At 41.2% G+C, this 19113-nt stretch overlaps 1 protein-coding gene and 1 pseudogene across 1 annotated transcript; both read right to left on the bottom strand.

Annotated features, from left to right (window-relative positions):
* The window catches only part of LOC117560314, a 33210-nt pseudogene extending 21974 nt beyond the window's left edge, over nucleotides 1-11236 (bottom strand).
* Nucleotides 11237-12794: 1558 nt separating this feature from the next.
* Nucleotides 12795-18051, bottom strand: LOC117560313 (ectonucleotide pyrophosphatase/phosphodiesterase family member 7-like). Its single transcript, XM_034237160.1, has 6 exons — nucleotides 17802-18051; nucleotides 16805-16950; nucleotides 16036-16668; nucleotides 15655-15886; nucleotides 13187-13304; nucleotides 12795-12942 (listed from the first exon to the last, which is right to left on the bottom strand). The coding sequence occupies exons 1-6, from the start codon at nucleotides 18049-18051 to the stop codon at nucleotides 12873-12875; spliced, it is 1449 nt and encodes a 482-aa protein (XP_034093051.1). The 3' UTR covers nucleotides 12795-12872.
* Between the last annotated feature and the right edge of the window lie 1062 nt (nucleotides 18052-19113).

Here is a 19113-nt window from a genome sequence, read left to right as displayed (position 1 = left end):
TAATCTGCCGTTGCTACCCTAGCAACTCTTAGGTTAGCCTTCGGCGCGCTTTTGTTACTTCCTTATTTGCTTTCACTCACTTCCTTATCTGGTTTCACTCACAAGACTGCCCTTGTGAACTGTTGCGCCTGCTTGGTGGGTGATTTAGTGTGAGAATAATGAGTTCTGCAACCTTGTGGCTTATCAGTTTGGACATAACAGGATGCCTCTGTTCTTAATCTGGTTGACCCCGCGTTTTTGTTGCACACAGTATTCACATAGTATATTTCCACTGAGGCTTCTCAGCAGTTGGACTTTAACACAGTACTGTACTTTTCCACTCAGACAGCTCAATGTCTTAGCTTTTCCATGATAGGCCCACTATATCTTATATTCACTGCCACATTTGCCTTATCTTTATCCTTCATGAACAAGGTAAATATCATACAATTGGTATCAGTAAAATGTATAATCTACAATAAAATCTCGTTTAAAATTGTGTTACGATGTCTAAAGTTACTGATAAGTCACATGTTTCCTGCCTGGCCTTGCCCGTGGCATTAGTTTATCATTACCGGGCGCCGTGCAAGGAGCCCCCGAGCCAAACAGCAGCAACCAGCACGTTGCAAAAGTCTCAATAGTAAACTGTGCCGCCGAAACATAATTTCAGCCAATCAGCGCCGTCAAATATTTTGGTCAGGAGGGCGCTCACGTTGGCGCCCACGTTGCTTACGTGCGTTGACGTGAGTTGTTTTTTAGACTCGTCAGTGACCAAGGTGACGCAGTAGTTGGATGAGAATGGCTTTGTGTGCAGGTGGAGTCGCCGGACCTCGGTCCCCGCCCAATTCCGTTCAAGAGCTAATCTCCAATCCTTTCGAAAGGAGAAGTTTGGGAGATAAACTGTTGCTTAAAGACCTTGGACCGGACCAACCCGATTTGTATATATCGCAGCAAGCTCGTGAAAAAGACAAAACGTATCAACGAGGCTTCTCACGTAGCTGGTACACCAGAAAGGCATGGCAAGCTGGATGCAAACAGGTAAATGCTGTCTTTTGTTTCCCATGCTTGCTCTTCAAACAGCCGGGGACAGATACGATCTGTTCAGAAACTAGACAAAAGTTAAACAAGTACAAACCACAGACTGTCTGTGTCATGGAGAATACAGTCGCTGGTTTATTTATGTCTGTATAGGCCGTTGTTGTGAGTGTGGACGGTCGGAGCATATAACGTTAGCTTAGCCAAGCTCCATTTAGAAAACACGCATTTTAAAAGGGTTTTTCGCCTGCCGTCTGTCTGCAGACTTGTTAAAGCATTAATTCATGGTTTTTACTAACCGGTATCAGTATGTTGTTAATTCGGCATCATTTTGAAACGTGTATTACAATTAAATCACGGTAAAATATGTTCATCTTGTTGTAGTTGTAGCCCCCTTGCCAGCGATTATCTCTCTAGTTTAGCATACTCAGCCCGACTCAGCCTGGTTGTTCCTGGCCCTAGAACCACGATTTTATGGGGCCAGAAAAACTGCGAATTAGGACCCGCTAGCCGGTACTAGGCCAAGTGGAAACGCAACCAAAAACGGGCCCCGCACGGCTCGGCACTGTCTGTGTCATGGCGAATACAGTCGCTGGTTTATTTATGTCTGTAGGCCGTTGTTATGAGTGTGGAGTGAGCATATACAACGTTAGCTTAGCCTGGTCGACCCAATCTCCATTCAGAAAACAAGCATTCTAAAAGGTTTTTCGCCTGCCGTCTGTCTGCAGACTTGTCAAAGCATTAATTCATGGTTTTTACGAACCGGTATCAGTATGTTGTTACGTCGGCATCATTTAGAAACGTGTATTACAATTTAATCACGGTAAAATATGTTAATTTTGTTGTAGTTGTAGCTCCCGAGCGCGTCTTGTTTGAATGATGCGAGTAAACACAGCTGGCAGCCGCGGTGAAACTCGAGCGACTAGAGCGATGCGATAGGAGCGTTTAGAGCAAAGCGAATATTCGCATCGCGTCCGGTCTGAACGCAGCATTAAAGCGAACTCCGCGCTGCACTGGAAACGCGCCATTACATCACCAGAAGTCCTAATTCAAGGGGTAATTTCTCCCCAAAACAATTTTTTTACTCACTATATCAAAAGCCCCACCACAAATATTATCCACCAGCCGCCACTGCCAGAAGGTTGGTTCCCCAAAGCACTGAGTCTTGAAGACCAAGTTTTCATGACACTCATGATACTGCGTCATAGTTACACACACCTTCATCTGGCTGAACTCTTTCACTGCGGTGAATGCACTGTCAGAAATGTGATTGTGGAGAACCTCTATAAATATTACAAAGTACTTTTTAAGGACATAATGTGTACTGTTCCCAGCCGGGAGAAAAATAAAACCAGCTCTTCATTTCGGCACATCAACATTGCTATCCCCAAGCAAATGGATATCCAGAAAGATACCTACTAGTGAACTTCCAACGTCCTCTCCTAAAAGGTGGCAGAAAAATAGTGTCTTTTCACATGTAAACACATATGTCCAGAAACATGTTTCATACACATAAGCCCCCCTCCCCCCTCTCAATCAACTTCCTCTTGACTGCCTTTTCTGTTTATTTTATTTTACTATATTTATTTGTTTGCCTGTCCTTGTTTGTCTACCCTCCCTCATACTGTAAAGCGTCTTTGAGTTGTAGAAAAGCGCTATATAAATAAAATGTATTATTATACTTTGTTTTACATTTTGAGTTCATCACACTCAAACTAAGTCTTTTCACTGGGTGCATTTTATTTCTTTTATTTTGCTGTTTAATCAATCCAGAAACATGTTTCATACTTTGTTTTACATTTTGAGTTCATCATTAAACTCAAACAGTGTCTTTAACCCTTGTGCCCTCCTCAAATTATCAACCTTTCGACCCCTTCGTGGCAAAAATGTACACACCCATAATAATTGCTATTAAATCATCATACAACATCATACATCAATATTTTTTTATTATATATTTTTTTCATGAATCACTTAAACAACTTATAACGTACTCAAAACCACCAAACATTCAATCATTTTCTGGATTTTAACCCTTTAAATGCCTGTTTAATTATTTGAATTATTTCATTTTTTCTTACGGAAAAACAAAAAATTATTTTTTTTCAATATAATAATTAGTCGAGGGATGGAACTTTGGTGGTTATTAGAGTCTTGGATGTGTCAAAGATTAGCAGCAAAATCGATTTGACTGCATTATTATTTTTTACGTAGTGTCAGGTACTACCTCTGGACACCTTTGTGGCAAAAATGTACACGCCCATAATAACTGCTATTAAATCATCATACATCAATATTTTTTTCTACTTTTTTTCATGAATCACAAACAACTTCTAACGTACTCAAAACTACCAAACATTCAATCATTGGCAGGAATTTAATCTTGAATTTAAATGCCTGTTTCATTATTTGAATTATTTAATTTCTCTCAAAAATGCCTCATTGACTTTCATTCAGACCACATTTTTTGATCTCACTGCCATTGCAGTATAAAACCATGCATTTTGTAATTTCATTTAGAAGAAAAGTAGTGATATTTGATATTTCTACTCTATTCCAACAGATTCAACCATTTTCCCACTGTGGGCCGATGCATGAAATTCTTACATTTTTGCCAGTTATATTATGGAGCCATTTGACTACCAGGGGGCCCCGAGGTGTGTGTGTGTGTGTGTGTGTGTGTGTGTGTGTGTGTGTGTGTGTGTGTGTGTGTGTGTGTGTGTGTGTGTGTGTGTGTGTGTGTGTCATTTGCAGCAGACTAGCAGGTCCTGCAGCATGTGACCTGGTGCTCTCTCAGGTGATAGAACAACTATTTTTAGGCCTGTGCACAACCAGCACACACCTCTCCTCCCTCTCCGTGTGTGTGTGTCTGTAAGCATGCACGGATAATTTCATGGGTAAATAAAAGGCCATCTTTTGAGGGATGTGTTTGATGTGTCTTTGAAGAGCTGCTTGATTACTCAAAAACAACTGTTAGTGTGTTTATGCACCTGGCTGCCAAAGATATACATGCAGTTTGACCAAGGGTTTATTTCATTAGTGAGCAGAGAAGGAGAAAGACCTGGAGCAAAGAGAAGGAACTAAAATGAAGAAGCATGTCAGTGCAGAAGAGACTTCAGAAATAATGCTGCAGAACTGGCCCCTGTTTTCACCAACATCTTCAACTCCTCCCTCTGCCAGTGTTCAGTTCCTCACTGTTTTAAGGAATCCACTATCATCCCTGTACCCAAGTCTAATAAAATATCCTGCCTCAATGACTACAGACCCATAGCCCTCACATCTGTGGCGATTAAATCATTTGAGCGCATCATTCTCAGGCACCTAAAACCCAGCACCTCCCCCCTCATGGACCCATATCAATTTGCTTACAGAACCAACAGATCAGTGGATGACACTGTCAACCTGGCAATCCATCACACTCTACAACACCTGGAATCCACCATCAACCCGGAAAAACTCTTCAATAAACTAATGGACATGAACACTGACCCCTGCATCTGTCACTGGATCCACAGCTTCCTCTGGAACAGACAACGGGTCAAAAATAAATAACTCCACATCTCTCCCTCTGCACCTCAGTATAGAAGCTCCACAAGGCTGTGTCCTATCCCCCTGGTTATTCTCACTCTACACAAACCAACTCACATCTCAGCACCCCACAGTCAACATATATAAATACGCAGATGACACAACAATAACAGGACTCATCTCAAATAATAATGAAACACAATACCTCACTCAGATCCATCAAGCAGTCACCTAGTGTTCAGAAAACAACCTCCTACTTAACACAGCAAAAACCCAAGAAATAATCATCGACTTCAGGCGAAAGCCACAGCCCAAATCACCTCTATCTATCTCCGGCAAACTCATTTCCACAGAATCACTCAAATGTCTTGGCACTCATATAAGCAATAACCTCAAATGGGAGACCAACACAGACCACATCTACAAAAAAGCCAACCAAAGGCTATTCTTTCTGCGGCAGCTCAAGAAATACAGAGTGAGGAAACATCTCCTAATCCAGTTCTCCACAGCCATCATCCAAAGCATCCTCACATCATCCATCACAGTCTGGTACAGCAGTTCAGATAACCTCTCCCGCAATAAACTTCAACGTATCGTCAATAAAGCATCAAACATCACCTGCAGTCCCCTTCCATCACTCGAATCACTTCACCACCAACGAACTGTCACAAGGGCAAAGAAAATCATTTCTGCGCTATATGTCACTGTCCACCAAAACCGCCCGCTTCAAAAACAGCTTCTTCCCCTTTGCAATACGGACACTAAATGGACTCTAAATAACCCCAATGAACAATCACAATCAATCACACCTTGAACTTTATGTATTATATGTCATGATGTATGTATTTGCCCTGTGCTGTGTGTTGTACTTTTTATTGTCTGTTTATTGTATGTTGAATTGTATGGAACAAGCTGTAATACTCTGCACTGAACACAAATTCCACCAGCCTGGCTGTGTGGTCATTAAAGATTCTAATCTTGTAGCCTTCTTCTGCTAGCAAGCAGCAGGACTCATCTGAAGAAGACACAAGGTTCAAGGGGGTCTGACACAGAATGCTCTCTGGAGTCCAGCATTTCTTGGAGTTCCTCTGACCCTTCATCTGAAAGTGGAGAAGACACTGAGGGTCCCGTCCACAGTGAGGGGACAGAGAAGAACGGAGGTCGTTCTCCCAGGAGCTAGGGAAAACCAGGGTGTCCTCACAGATTGTGAGAAAAACCCCCCCCGTGGTGGTGGATGGTAGAACGGACCGTCAGTGTCCTCTCCACTTTCAGATGAAGGGTCAGAGGAACTCAAATAAATTCTGGACTCCAGAGAGCATTCTGTGTCAGACCCCCCTCAAACCTTGTGTCTTGTGTCTTCCTATTGAGAAATCTCATTGCTTTTTGACGAAGGAACCGGAATAAGTTTACCTCCGGGTTTTAGGACTGTTCACTATTCCAGCCCTGTTAGAGAAACGTAGATTCTGGCTCCTGTAAGAAATTAAAATCAATGTTTAATGACGTAATTTAGTTTAAACATACAGTAAGCTTAAAACTGTTTTATTCTGAAAAATTCGGTCTGTGGCTAACGTTGTTGCTAAAGTTTATTTTGAAAAGCTTTACCAGAAGAAGTCTCCGGAATATCAACAGTGAGCTTAACTTCCATTTGAACCTTTTGAGAGACTCCATTAGTCTCCTTATTGTAAGCTTCGCTCCTGGGACGCGAGAACAACGAATACATCTAACAGTCCTTAGCTTGAAAAAAAAAAGAGCAGGGGGGAGCTAATGCCTGCTCAGAATTACCCGGCAGATACCGCTAAATTCTCTGTTGAAACCCCGTTTTTAGAGATTTGGGTACAGAGGAATAGAGAGAGGGTTTTCATTTCTGACACTTTGTGAGTTCCTTGAAACACCGGGGACACATATTTATGTATAAAATACATCAAAAAGTGCATTTTGCATGATAGGTCCCCCTTTAACACGTCTACATGCATGTATGTCACCTCCTTATTCATGTCCGAGATAAAGTGTATGTCCATCAAGCGTTCATTCCCAGACCTTCTCGTCCCATATCCAGTGGTCCACCAACAAAATCAAAACACCTTGATACAGACAACCCATTTCCTGGATGTGTTAACCTAGCCCCAAGGAAGGACCATCATAGGCACTCTCTATCCCTCTGTGATTTCTAGGATAATGCCACTATTTTGGAGCAGTCTAAATGTTTTCCTCTTCTGGCTGCTCTACCAATGTGGCCTATATTGATCACCAGCTACAACCCTAAAGATATAATTCATACTGTGCAACATCAGGCATCAAATGAGTTGCTGCGCATTTCTTTATTGTTTTTGTTCTTTGGGGTGGCTGTGGCTCAGTGGATAGTGTGCTGGACTACGAATCGGGATAGCAAGTCAGGAGTGACCCGATCTGGCCACGCTTCCTGGCCATCAGGAGGTTCCAGTATTGTCCACAGTATCTGACCATTGCATGTATCATATATGTGTAATGTGTGTATATGTAAAGCGCTTTGAGTCATTGATAAAGCGCTATAATAAATGTAAGGAATTATTATTATTATTAAGGCAGAGGAAATCAGCAAGGCGGCCAGCACGGCGCTCACTCTTGTGCGCGTCCGTCGCTGTCTCCCAGGCGAGGATTTCCGCGTGGGTGAAACAGATCCAGCGCCACCTCTGGCTGCAGCAGGCGTCTGTTACGGAGACGGCCAGAAAAGTGCTACTGGACAATCAGCCCGGACGGGCTGTTCGGACCCCAGTTCCACGCCATGGTGGAGTCCATGAAGACGGCCGCGGAACAGGCGGATGGCATTCGCCAGCATGTACAGCTGGCTCCAGCTGGCTCCAGCCTGCTGATCGCCCACAGTGGCACCAACGCCCGCAGCAGCCGCGGCGTCCACGCTGGCCACAGGAGGCCGCAAGCGGAGAGACGCCCACAGCAACCGCCTCGGCGTCAGACTCGCCCTTCGGCGGCTGCAGGGGCTCCGTCCCACGTCTCCGCTCCCCCGCCACCCCAGAGACAGGGTCTCCCGGCGGCGAGTCAAAGGGGAGTGAGGCTCCCCCGCTCCTGGTCAGCCACACATCGCTACACACACACACACACACAGAGCCGAGCTTGAATGACACAAGCACACGTTTATTTCCATTCAACTCTCAGATTGGGAAATTACAGTCCTGCCGTCCTCTCTTGTGTCATGATGAGGTTCACGTAAAGCACGGTTAATGTATTATATTATTGAGGGAGAATTGTCCGGGGTCACAGAAAAAAGCCCCGAATGCCCAGGCCAGGCGACGCCCCTGGTCTTGACTGTGTTCACAGGGACGAGTTCTGTTTGTTTCTAGTTAACCTTGAAATAAAGGAATATTCTGTGAAACCTGCATTTGGGTCCTGTCTGCTTCGCTCTACACTGACAGAATCGGATAATTGTAATCCTTTAATTTGCTTTATAATAGCCTCCTTGTTGTCAAACTCTGCAAACAATATTTCTGCTGAAGCCAAAAAGCAGTCTTTCAAAATGTCTGAGTCTGATCATGTTTTTTTTGCCCGGGTCTCAAAAGATGCCTCAGTTAGTCGTTCAGCTTTATTAGTTGTCCTGTGTATGAGCCTTTGTTGTCCAGAAAGATGAGAAGAAAGCTGCTCTATTTTTTCCCCTCCTAATTTCACTTCCAGGAGCGTAAGTTTAATTGAATTTTGGATGCGTAGTTTGGAAATGCCACTCCAAATTACTTCGCTTGAAACCAGTGCGGGTTTGTTTGCATATTAAGCACAAAGGGTTCGATTTGTGGAGGACAAATACAAATCCTCTGTCCACTTTTCCTGAAATGTTCTATGCTCGTCTTGTACGGCTCGTACCTTTCTTTTTTTAGCGGGAACTCCTGATGTCTGCCCACAAACCCCATCTCTAGCATCTTCCTCTTGATTTGCGGTTGTTGGATGCTCTAAAGCCAAATCCTCATTTCCCTCGTTGTCACGCTTTCTTTCTGTTCACCCGGTTCTTTTCTTATGAGAAATCGCTAATTTTTTCTATCCAAAAACACTTGCTAAGCATGGAATGGAGAGCCAAGCTAGCGAGAGTAATAAAGTGCCAGGTTGGTCGTAGTATCCTCCAATTGAAATGCTCCAATTTAGCGATATTGTCACAATCTTAAGGAGAACCCAAATGCAGCACTCGAGAAACCAAGGAGAATTGGTAATAAACTTTATTGGAGATTCTACTGGATCTGAGGAATACCAACCGAGCAGTTTAACGCACCGGAGGACAGCGGGCAGAAGGTGAGTCAGGGACAGGCAGAGAGTCAGGGAGTAAGCGAGGCGGTCAGCGGGGATACAGGCAGGGTCGGATAACAGGCCAGACAGGATAGTCGAGGGACAGGCAGGATCAGGGAACAGGCAGAGCAGGCAGATCGAGGACAGGCAGGGTCGGAACCGGGTAGGCAATCTAGTTTCAAACGCGGGAAAGACAAGCATGAGGCAAAGTACAATCTGGCAAAGAGTGTGTGTAAGGTGCAGGTTTAAATACTGGCAGAAGCTAATGGGTGCAGAAGAGAAAGAGAGTGAGCTAACGAGTGGGTGTGGAAAACAGGTGAGACAGGTGAATGGAAAACTACTGGTAAATGATGGAGCAGACTATGACAGATATATATTGAGAGGTAAATGTCCATATTCATGAGCATGCACATGATAAGATACTATTTTTTAGACTATCCCACCATGTATCTACCCGTCTAAGAGCACATTCGCCATGTAGTGCTTGATAGAGTCAACAGTGTCGGCGGGCAAGTTTAAATATGTTGTTTCTTGTCTATTTTTGCATCTTTTATCAACTATTATTATATAATATTTTGTAGGCTAATAGAGTGAACACGTTCAGTTTTTTAATGGGTTATATGTAAAAGCACTGCTTGTTTTGAATGTTTTTATGTGTATGCACTGTATAATCATATCTATCACCTAGGGATGCTCCGATCGCCAATTTTGGGGCCGATCGCCGGAATCAGTATCGGCCGATACCATACAATGAGGAATCCTGCTCTCGATGATAGGAAAGGACTTTAGAAACTTTCATTCATAATCTACTTTAGCTCAGGATACACTGGACCATTCTTTTGGAAAGGAAAGGAGAAAATGCTGTCCCACAATACTTTACAGCCGCAAGATTTACCGTGACACAACATTCCCTCATTAACAGAAACAACCCACCATGACCGGGAAACGCGGATCATGTAAGTTACAGTGCTTATTCAGAATTTAACAACATCTGCCTTAACGTGCAAAAGTTTTGATCGTTAAACATAAATAAAAAATAAATAAATTAAAAAAAAGGGATTTGAAACACATTTCCACATTTAAATGTTTACTGACTTGTGTGGGGTTTCTTGGTGATATGTGATATACACAGTGATACATGTGTATTCCTAACTAGTTCTGCATATATTACATATATTTGGTATTTGGGTCAAATATTGTCATACGATCATCATACAAATTTGGACTCATGTGGATTAATACGTGTGGACAAGAGGTTGAGTGCAAAGCAACCATTAAGATTCAATTCTAACCTTGACCATGAAGAATATATCTCAATGTGGTCCACGTTCATAAAGCCTGTGTAAAACAACTCATAAGAGCTCATTGGAAAAGTATCGTGCTTTTTTCTCACAGCAGGCACACATCATCAAAAAACAAGATGGACGTTTAATATTGTCATATTTATATATATATTGTTAACAACTTCATGGTTATATTTTATTTTATTTAAGTCTAGAAAACGGAACAAGTTTACATTTGAATGGAGAGTTTTCTATATTTACAGGGACTGTTGCAAATGGAATTGCTACACTCCTACACTCTACCCACTGCTAATTAACAGCATTGTGAGCAGGTGTGGAGAGCCACAAACCTGGAGCTGATCTCCACAACTAGTTAGACAAAGGCAACTGAGGAGTTAATAGTGGCAGAGAGTAGGAGGCTCCGTCTAAGGTGGACTTTGTTTTGTGCTTTAAAATGTTTGAGTTTGGATAACATAACCCCGTTAAAACAATACATGGTCCTTTGTTTGATTGCTGCATTACCACTTTTCTCTGCCCCATTATGTTAAACCTTGTAGACACAAGTTATGAAGAAGGTTGCTTCTGAAGTGCTAGAGCTAAGGTATTAAGCTATTAACACATGTTTGTGAAAAACAATCCTAGACTTGGTAACCGGTTGTTAATTACTCAAGATAAACCTTCCTGTTATGATTTTTTTTTTACAGTGGTCAAATAAACAACATCTAACGGACCTCAATTGAGAACATCTTTTTCAAAACAGTTTCCTGTCAGTGAGTTGACAGAATATGTGCATGACATTAGTTGTTATGCATTTACATACACACTCTGAGTCTATTGATACGTCTTGGCAGACTTACTACAGTTTAAAAACAATAACACATTAAACTGTTGCTTTTACCTGTCAGCATTGTGAAGTGAGAAGGGCTGGTAATGGTCACAAAGGGTGGAGTAGCATAGAGTGCCTTCGCCCCATCCTGGGCCATCTTATCCAAGTTAGGGGTTTCAACATCCCTGTCATAGTCCCAGCGGAAGCCGTCAAAGGAGATGAGCAGCAGCTTGTTTCTGGTGGGGTTGGTGGAGCCTTGGTGTGATGCAGCAGCACAGGGAGAGCTAGCACCAAGGCAGAGGACAGCAAGGCAGAGCAGCAGCATGACGGAGGACTTTCACCTGAAAATCCACTGGTCAACTATGTAACCTTTCTTCAGCAGGGTCAGTTTAGTCTCAGAATAATGTATCCATCCGTCTAGTCTTACTGAAATATGACTTGAATTATCTTGAAACAAATGTCCGGGACACATTCTAATCAATGCTTGCGGTATTGATTGCAGCCCTTATCAACCTATAATGATATATTTTATACCTTTATTAGCAAAGTGCAGTGATATGACAGGGTTAATGTTTGTCTTTGAAGAACAGATATCTGAGAATAATTCTCAAACTTTGACCGTAAACCGAAAAAAGCTGTTCCCTTAAAGTTCCTTTTATGATTGGATTTATTACTTTTTTGACTTGAAACAAATATAAAACTGATTTATTAGAATCTTTAAAATGTTATATTCAACATTCATTACAAGGTAAAGTTATTCTCCACCTCCTTTCTTCCTTCTTTAAAACTGCTGTTTCCCAAGGTAGAGGTTTTTGATTGAAACAATGTCTGTATTTGTCAACACCCAACACAATTACAGACAGCCAAAGAGTAGACATACAGTACACACATGCATTACAATGAATGCCTCCAATATTTGGCACTTTGTCCTTAGTGTCTCTGTTATTAAGTAGAGTTTGAACAAATATGCATTAAACACAAACATGATTTGGTATAGCAAGTGTTCTTTTAATTTGTGAGTTTGTAGCTGAATTCAACTAATGTGAAAATATTTGTTCAAATATTGGCTCCAATAGAGGACAACATACATGTTTTATTCACACCTAAAACAATGGGACAGCTTCCAGATTAAACTGTATTTCCTTTTTGTCATGTAAGAAAAACTACTACCAAGCTGAATGTACCTTCCTTCCTATTTACAGCTCTATGATAAAGCGGTAATAATATGGTGTCTTTTGAAAAAACACCAAGACTATATGACTTCATAATAAAACGGGCTAAAACACCTTGTAAAAATACAACATGTATACTAATAAAAAACAAACACGGAGTAATAATGAGGTCAATATTAAGGAAGGGTACTATTTTGAAGAAGACAGGAGGGTCATGTCTTTGCAATACTCAAGGCAGAATAATGCTATCACAATCACCAGAGAATAGGCTCGGATCATCATTCAATCATAGGACTTTAATGTTATGGTAATTTACTGTATTAATAAAAGGATAAAATAAGAACCACACAAATGTACATTTATATTTTTAATAAAAGGTGTTAACTGTAGCTTTTGGCAAAGATGATGTGAAAAAAAGGATAAAGCCATCATAAAGAATTCACAATGAATGAAAGTCGACGGAAAAGCACTCAAAAAGGCTAAACTTAAAACATTTCTCTATATTTCTAATCTGCATTTTTATTGTGATCTCCATTCAAATATACACAGTGACAGTCTTGGGATAGATTTGCTATATTTTGTCATTCATGAAAAAATTGTAAAAAGTTCTTCCATCAAATCAAGTAGGCTACATGTCATCCACTCCATGTATGGACATGGTAATATTTAGTGACAATTACCTTTTGATAGAGAAGTGCTTCTGTACCAGAATGTTGTATCTGTCATTAATGGAAGGATGTGGATTGAATAAGAAAGAAGATTAGAAAAAAACAAAATCAGTCTTAATTTTTAAAAGCTGCTCTGCTTGATGTCTGTCTTTTCTTCCCCAATGTACCCAGCTGCATGTTCCATGTTGAAACTGAGAAAGAAAGAAAAGACCACAGAGAGGTGGAGTGAGAGTTAACACGGAATAAGGAATGTATGCAATCTGAAAAGGATGTAAAATGTATCTGTACAGAGTGTTTAATCCGTAATATGATTAACCTGACAAGTTGAATACACATTGTCAAGTTGCATCGTTATAAGGAATAAGGGGGACTTGGCCAGGAGAGGGCAACAAGTCAATTATAATGCATTTTCATGGTATAATGACAGCATGTTACCTCCTTTCTACTCGATTCCTTTTACACCCAGCATAGGAAGTGGTCATTATGAACACCAGTGCGAGAAAAACGGTCACTGCAGATAAACCGACAACCACTTGAGACAGGGCATTCAGTTCTTGATGTGGAGACAGAGAGCAGAAATATTGTTTTAAAAAAAGTTAACCATCTTGAAAAAACACACTAAAACACAGACAAGGTGTTGTGCAAGTGCAGACTTGGAGAGCTAGCTCAAAGGTCAGTTATCAGAGATGAAAATGAACAAGTTCGCAGTCATAGTTTCACAATTGAACTAATAATTGAATGTGGTTCTTACCTCCATAAATAAACTAGTTCACTTTCATTTCTTCTTTTTATTTATTTCAAACCGGTCAAATGCTTTCACTCGATGTGCAGGTTCAAATGTGTTGACCAAGTGGCTGACGTTCCTATTTGTTTCAATGCCAGGAGGGACAGTTTGCACTAAAACTACTTTCCCTACTTACGTCCTTCACATATTTACTGATCTGGATTTGGCACTTTCACAAGCTGTGTGTTCTTGATTGCAGTTTTACTAACCGTGCCAACAGGCCTGTTACAAAAAGTTATTTTCCTAGCCCTAACCCTCCAGTGGTTGTGTACAGATACATTCAGTGTCACATAAGTAGTCTACATGCACTCTCATAGTTCATTCAATCAACACTGGGGCGGATCATTCATAGAACACACACAAACGGAGAGGATACAATCCCTCTCTGTTTGTGTTTGTTCTATGAATGTCAGAAAGGGTCAGTTTTTCAAGATTTGTAATGTAAAAATAAAAAAGTATTCGATAATGTAATACAACATTTGTATTTACTAATAAGCATTTTCATTACATCTGAGTGATAATGCCAAGACCCGGTCAATATGGTCACCCTAGGGCTGTCATGATGAACATTAGGATCTCTTGTTCATCTGGAGTTTACCTTGTGTTGTTCAGTCCATAGCTGCTCTATCTGCTATCGTAATCTGCTTGGTGATGATTTACAGTGTCAGGTCAAGTCAAAAGTCAATCATATGGCTATCATCTGTTCCTTATCACTTTATGTTACTTAAAGTCATTATGTGTAGAGATTATGGGATCAAATGTTTTTAAAATGATTTTATGACATGTTTTTCTAGAGAAATTAGACAACAGTTCAAATTGATGTCATCTTTTTTCATGTTGATCTCTACTATAGACTGTGTGTACTCCATCTTACTTTGTAAAATAAAAATTGTAAGTGCAGTGAAACTTTTAGATAATGCCTACAAGATATTTTATTGACCTGCCTGACCCATGACCACCAAGTGCAGTTCATATATGCAGTGTGGGGGACCGCTGCTCTGCTCAAGGGCACCTTGGCAGTGCCCAGGTGGTGAACTGGCAACGCTCAAAGTACTAGTCCACACTCTGGACTTAAACCCAGCCCAAGTTCCCAGCCAGTTACCAGGCCTACTTACTGGCACACCGAACAGCACATTCCATAAAACAAGTGCAATATGAGATCTGATAGTCCTTAATCCTTTTTATTATCTTCCATGCTTATCAAATAATCTGCTTTTCAGTTTTTGTACTCTCACTTTAGTGCAAGCTACAGAGACACCTTAAATCAAAGTGCATGTTAGAGAAATGACAAACAGATTCTGACTGTTAACTACTTTTTGGAGTCAGTAGAGAACAGAGATAAGGATGCAGTTGGTTTTATATGGCCTTCATAAAAAATGTACCAGTGTTGCATTGGATGGAAGACGAACTGCAATGATGAGTGCAGAAACACGAAACAGACCAACCGTATTACAGGATCGATCTTTCATTTTCATAGTAACTGTAACACATTGTAACACACCTGGTATAATGTTTAAAACACCTCTTGTCTTCTAGAAAAACGGTTTCCCTTATTATTAACAATCAGATGTACACCAAATTGTTTCTTTGGGATAAGAGCTTGCTCATCTTGAACTGAGCTGTTCCATTACATGTAATTAAAACATGTATCTACCTGTATTATTGTCTTGTTATGTCTTCATACATGCAACACAATAAACCTGACACTCCAAGCTGATATAGTGTAGTGTTTTCCAGTGACTATCTAAAAAATGTAGCACTGTTTAGTTGTTGCTAAAAGAAACACACTATTTTAGTTTTTTGTCCAACCAGTGGGGGAATTACACCAGTGCTCTGTTCTTTCAAAATGATTACTGTTAGGGTGACGGTTTGCACCAAAAGGGACACCATCGTGCATCTTGCGCAGTGTGTGTGTTGCATAGAAAGACGTTTTGAAACTTATTGTCATCTCAAGTCAGCAGCAAAGCCACCAATTTGTAGGGTCAGTTAAGAGCAACATACCTTGATTTGAGGAAGAGACCATCATGGTTAAATGCTGATCAGTAAGTTTCACAAGCAAAATGTGAGATAAACCAAAAAGTAATTGATATCTAGAATGTCAAACCACAACGTTTCTTACTGTTTTTTTTGTTGGGGACCATCATGTCTTTGGTATTGTCCAGGTGTCCATCATTGACTTCTGGGTTTATCCCCAGTAGATGGCACATCAGTGGGTACACATTGACTGTCTCAAAAGACCGGAACACCACGTTTGTCTTGAAATCAGGTCCCACCACCCTGAAAAAAGGCTTCATGTCCATCACTTGATTGTCAAAGCCATGTTCTCCTTTGTGGAACTGCACAGGGAAAAACTGTATGGAGAAAGACAAGAACATTATATGGTACATTTTGATATTCTTACTATCTGAAATAGTAAGAATATGTGGAAGTAGGCCTTTGAATGAGCAAGACTTATCTAATGACAGCATGGTGACAGTGAATAGGTTCTCAGCTCTCTTACCCCATTGATTACATATCCAGGATCAGCAAAGAGGATGATGGGCAAGAGCCGAGGATGGTTACCGTAGTGCAGTCTAGCTGGCATCTCCTCCTTTTTGTACACATGAAGGTGAGGGTGGCTTCCTTTCAGAGCCTGGTAGACCTTCTCCAGCATCCCCTCTTTAGGAAGCAGCATCCCAGCAGGACCATAATCCACCAGGTGGAATTTGACATCCTTGAAGCTGAATCCAGGGATCTTAGAGAGGGTGATCTCCTCAAAGGTTCCACCTCTTAAAACTGTAGTCATCCCGTGGTCGGCAGTGATGATAATGTTGAGCCGGTCAGTAAGGCCATGTTCTTGGACCTTGTCCCGGATGTAGCCCACTGTACGGTCTACTTGCTGGACCATCTCACGGCGTTCTTCAGAATTTGGTCCATATTTGTGCCCAATCAAATCTGGTTCTCCGAAGTACAAGGAGACAAAGTCCAGATCCTGTTGGTGGAACCATTCTCCAATCACCTTGTCAATGTTCAGCCTCCAATCGGTCTCATTTGAATGATCATAGAGAAAAGGTTCCACTTGTCTAACCCCCACAGTCTCCCCTCTGTAGGTGGCTGCTGTTCCAGGGAAATGCAGAGAACCTGCTTTTAGACCCTGGAAGAATAAAAAAACACAGTTACCTAGAATAAGGGGCTCCTCAAAAAATGACACATGAAGCTGAAGATATAAAAACCAGGAAGACAAGTAGCCTTTGAGATATGCAGGTAGAAAAGAGATGGAACTGAATTACCTGTCTCTGTGCTGTTATCCAGATGGGTAAGCTGCCGTTGTCCCAGTAGGAATCAACAAACTGACTTTGGTAGTACTGCTTCTTCTCCTGAGTGGTAGTGTTGAACCACATGTTGTGGATTACTCCATGATTCTCAACATAACGTCCTGTTGGAAAGAGGAAATACATATGAAAGAGCAAGATGAAGAGAAGCAAGCCAAGGAAAATAACATTTAGATCCTATTATAGATTATTCATTTATATGATGGTACCAGTGGCGGCTGGTGCATTTTTCTCCAGGGGGGGCTCCTGTAAGAAAACTTATACACTAACTCAAAACATATCTCATATTACAACGTAAGGCTATATGGACTTCACTTCAATAGCACTTTATTAGGTCTGTTCGACCCCTCATAACGCTTTACATACATACAAGTCATTCACCCATTCACACCTCACTCATACAGAACAGTGCCACTTGCTCTAGGGAAGCTAACATTCATACACATTCAAACACTGTTGGCCATCGGGAGCAACTCAGGGTTCAGTATCTTGACCGTGATACGTCGACTTGTTGACTAAACGGGCTGGTATCAAACCCACAACCTTCTGGTCGAAAGCGACCACACCCCCTCGCAGCCACAGTCTCCTCATGATCTGAACCATAACTCTTTGTAATATATAGGTGGCAAACAACAGCATTCCTGTCTGAATTGTTTTATGGAGAAACAAAAGTTGTAAACAGACCAATTTTCGTACTGGTGATGTTGGATATGCATAACTCTTATGAATATTTAACAAACAAAATAACACAGGCTGCATGCATGCAGTTTCCTGATGATCTAAATGTGGATGTTTTTTAAATTTAGAGGGGGATACAACAGCCAATTTCATTTTGATACCGAAGATGTTGTGTATCCATTACCCTCTCATATATTTGATTGTTAATATCTTCTGAAAAAAGTGAATTAAACATCCTATCAACAAGGTAAATAGTTTGAGATGATTTTCAGAATACCTGTAAGCAGGGTGAAGTGTGCTGGGCTGGTGATGGTGAGGAAGGGTGGGGTGACGTATTCTGCCCTCACCCCATCCCAGGCCATCTTATCCAGGTTCGGGGTGTCCACGTCTTGGTCATAGTCCCAGCGGAAACCATCGAAGGAGATGAGCAGTAGCTTGTTTCTGGATCCTGTAGCATCTGGTGGTGGGATAGCAGCAGACAGAGAGCTGCTGGTGAGGCCGAGCACAGCGAGGCAGATCAGCAGCATTACAGAGGACTCACACACTGCACCACAGAGCACCAAGAGCACCAAGAGCACCACACTTCTAATTATCTGCCTGAACGTGCCTGCCTTTTTAACCTTTTCTCTGTGATCTGTTAACAAACGGTTTTGAACATTGGAATCTATATGGTTCTATTACCTGAGCACCTAATCTGAAGAAAATCTGACAAAAGAAGAGGTGTCCTCCACCCATAAGATAAACTATCTTATCTTATCTTATCAACTCATAAATAAATCACATATATACTGTCTTGGGTTGTAGGTTTATGACCAGTAAACAGCAGAGGGTCACTACAATGGATCACATGCACCAAACTGTCTCACTAATCCTGATTTGAATGTGCTCTCAGACTTCAGTTCATCTGGTCTGGACAGGATGGCATTATACATATTGCCTTTTGTTCACTGTTTGTTCACACACCCACACTTCTGTATGTCAGATTATTCAAGATTCACAGATCCACAATAGCTTCACCATAGTTTTGGTAATGAAAATGTGAAGTCTCATGCTCCTTCAACAATGCAACATACAATAAACCTAAGGCATAAATGACAAAATAAATTAAAAAAAGGTGAAAGAAGACATTTAAATAACATAAAAAAGTGCAAGTAAAATGCATGAATAAGTAAACACTGTGCTGTGTCTCGTCAAATGTGTTGGTTATGTTTATATATTTTGTCTGTCATTTCCTGTTTTATTTTCTACTTACCTCTTGTCTTTCATTTCAGGCCCTGTTTCTTCCTCCCCCTGTGTGTTTTCCCGCCATCATCAGTGTCTGCCCCGCCCCTGATTGTTTCCACCTGTCCCCACTCACATCATGTTTAAATAGTCCTGTCTCCCCCCTGTCCTGTGTCAGTTCGTCTGGTTTGTTTTCCCGTATGGTCGAGCCAAGCCTCAACTCAGAAAGGATCGCTTTTCTCTCATGTCAGGTTTTGTTATGTTTGTTTATTTTGTTAGGCTTGAGTTTTTATTAAGTCCTCTTTGTGAGTGCCTTTAATTTCCACCACCTACTCTGTGAAGAGGGATTACCTGAACTGTATACATAA

The sequence above is a fragment of the Gymnodraco acuticeps genome, unplaced genomic scaffold (genome assembly GCF_902827175.1).
Source record: "Gymnodraco acuticeps unplaced genomic scaffold, fGymAcu1.1, whole genome shotgun sequence".
NCBI classification, from domain to species: domain Eukaryota; kingdom Metazoa; phylum Chordata; class Actinopteri; order Perciformes; family Bathydraconidae; genus Gymnodraco; species Gymnodraco acuticeps.
This window is presented reverse-complemented; position numbering and strand designations above follow the sequence as displayed.

Bases quoted from the DNA above. Each gene is read 5' to 3' on its own strand.
- LOC117560313 (XM_034237160.1), bottom strand. From the start codon at position 18,051: ATGCTGCTGATCTGCCTCGCTGTGCTCGGCCTCACCAGCAGCTCTCTG. The intron at 16,669-16,804 runs GTAATTCAGTTC...TTATTCTTCCAG, and splicing joins GGATAACAGCACAGAGACAG to GGTCTAAAAGCAGGTTCTCT. The intron at 12,943-13,186 runs GTAACATGCTGT...TTTCTTTCTCAG, and splicing joins AGGAATCGAGTAGAAAGGAG to TTTCAACATGGAACATGCAG.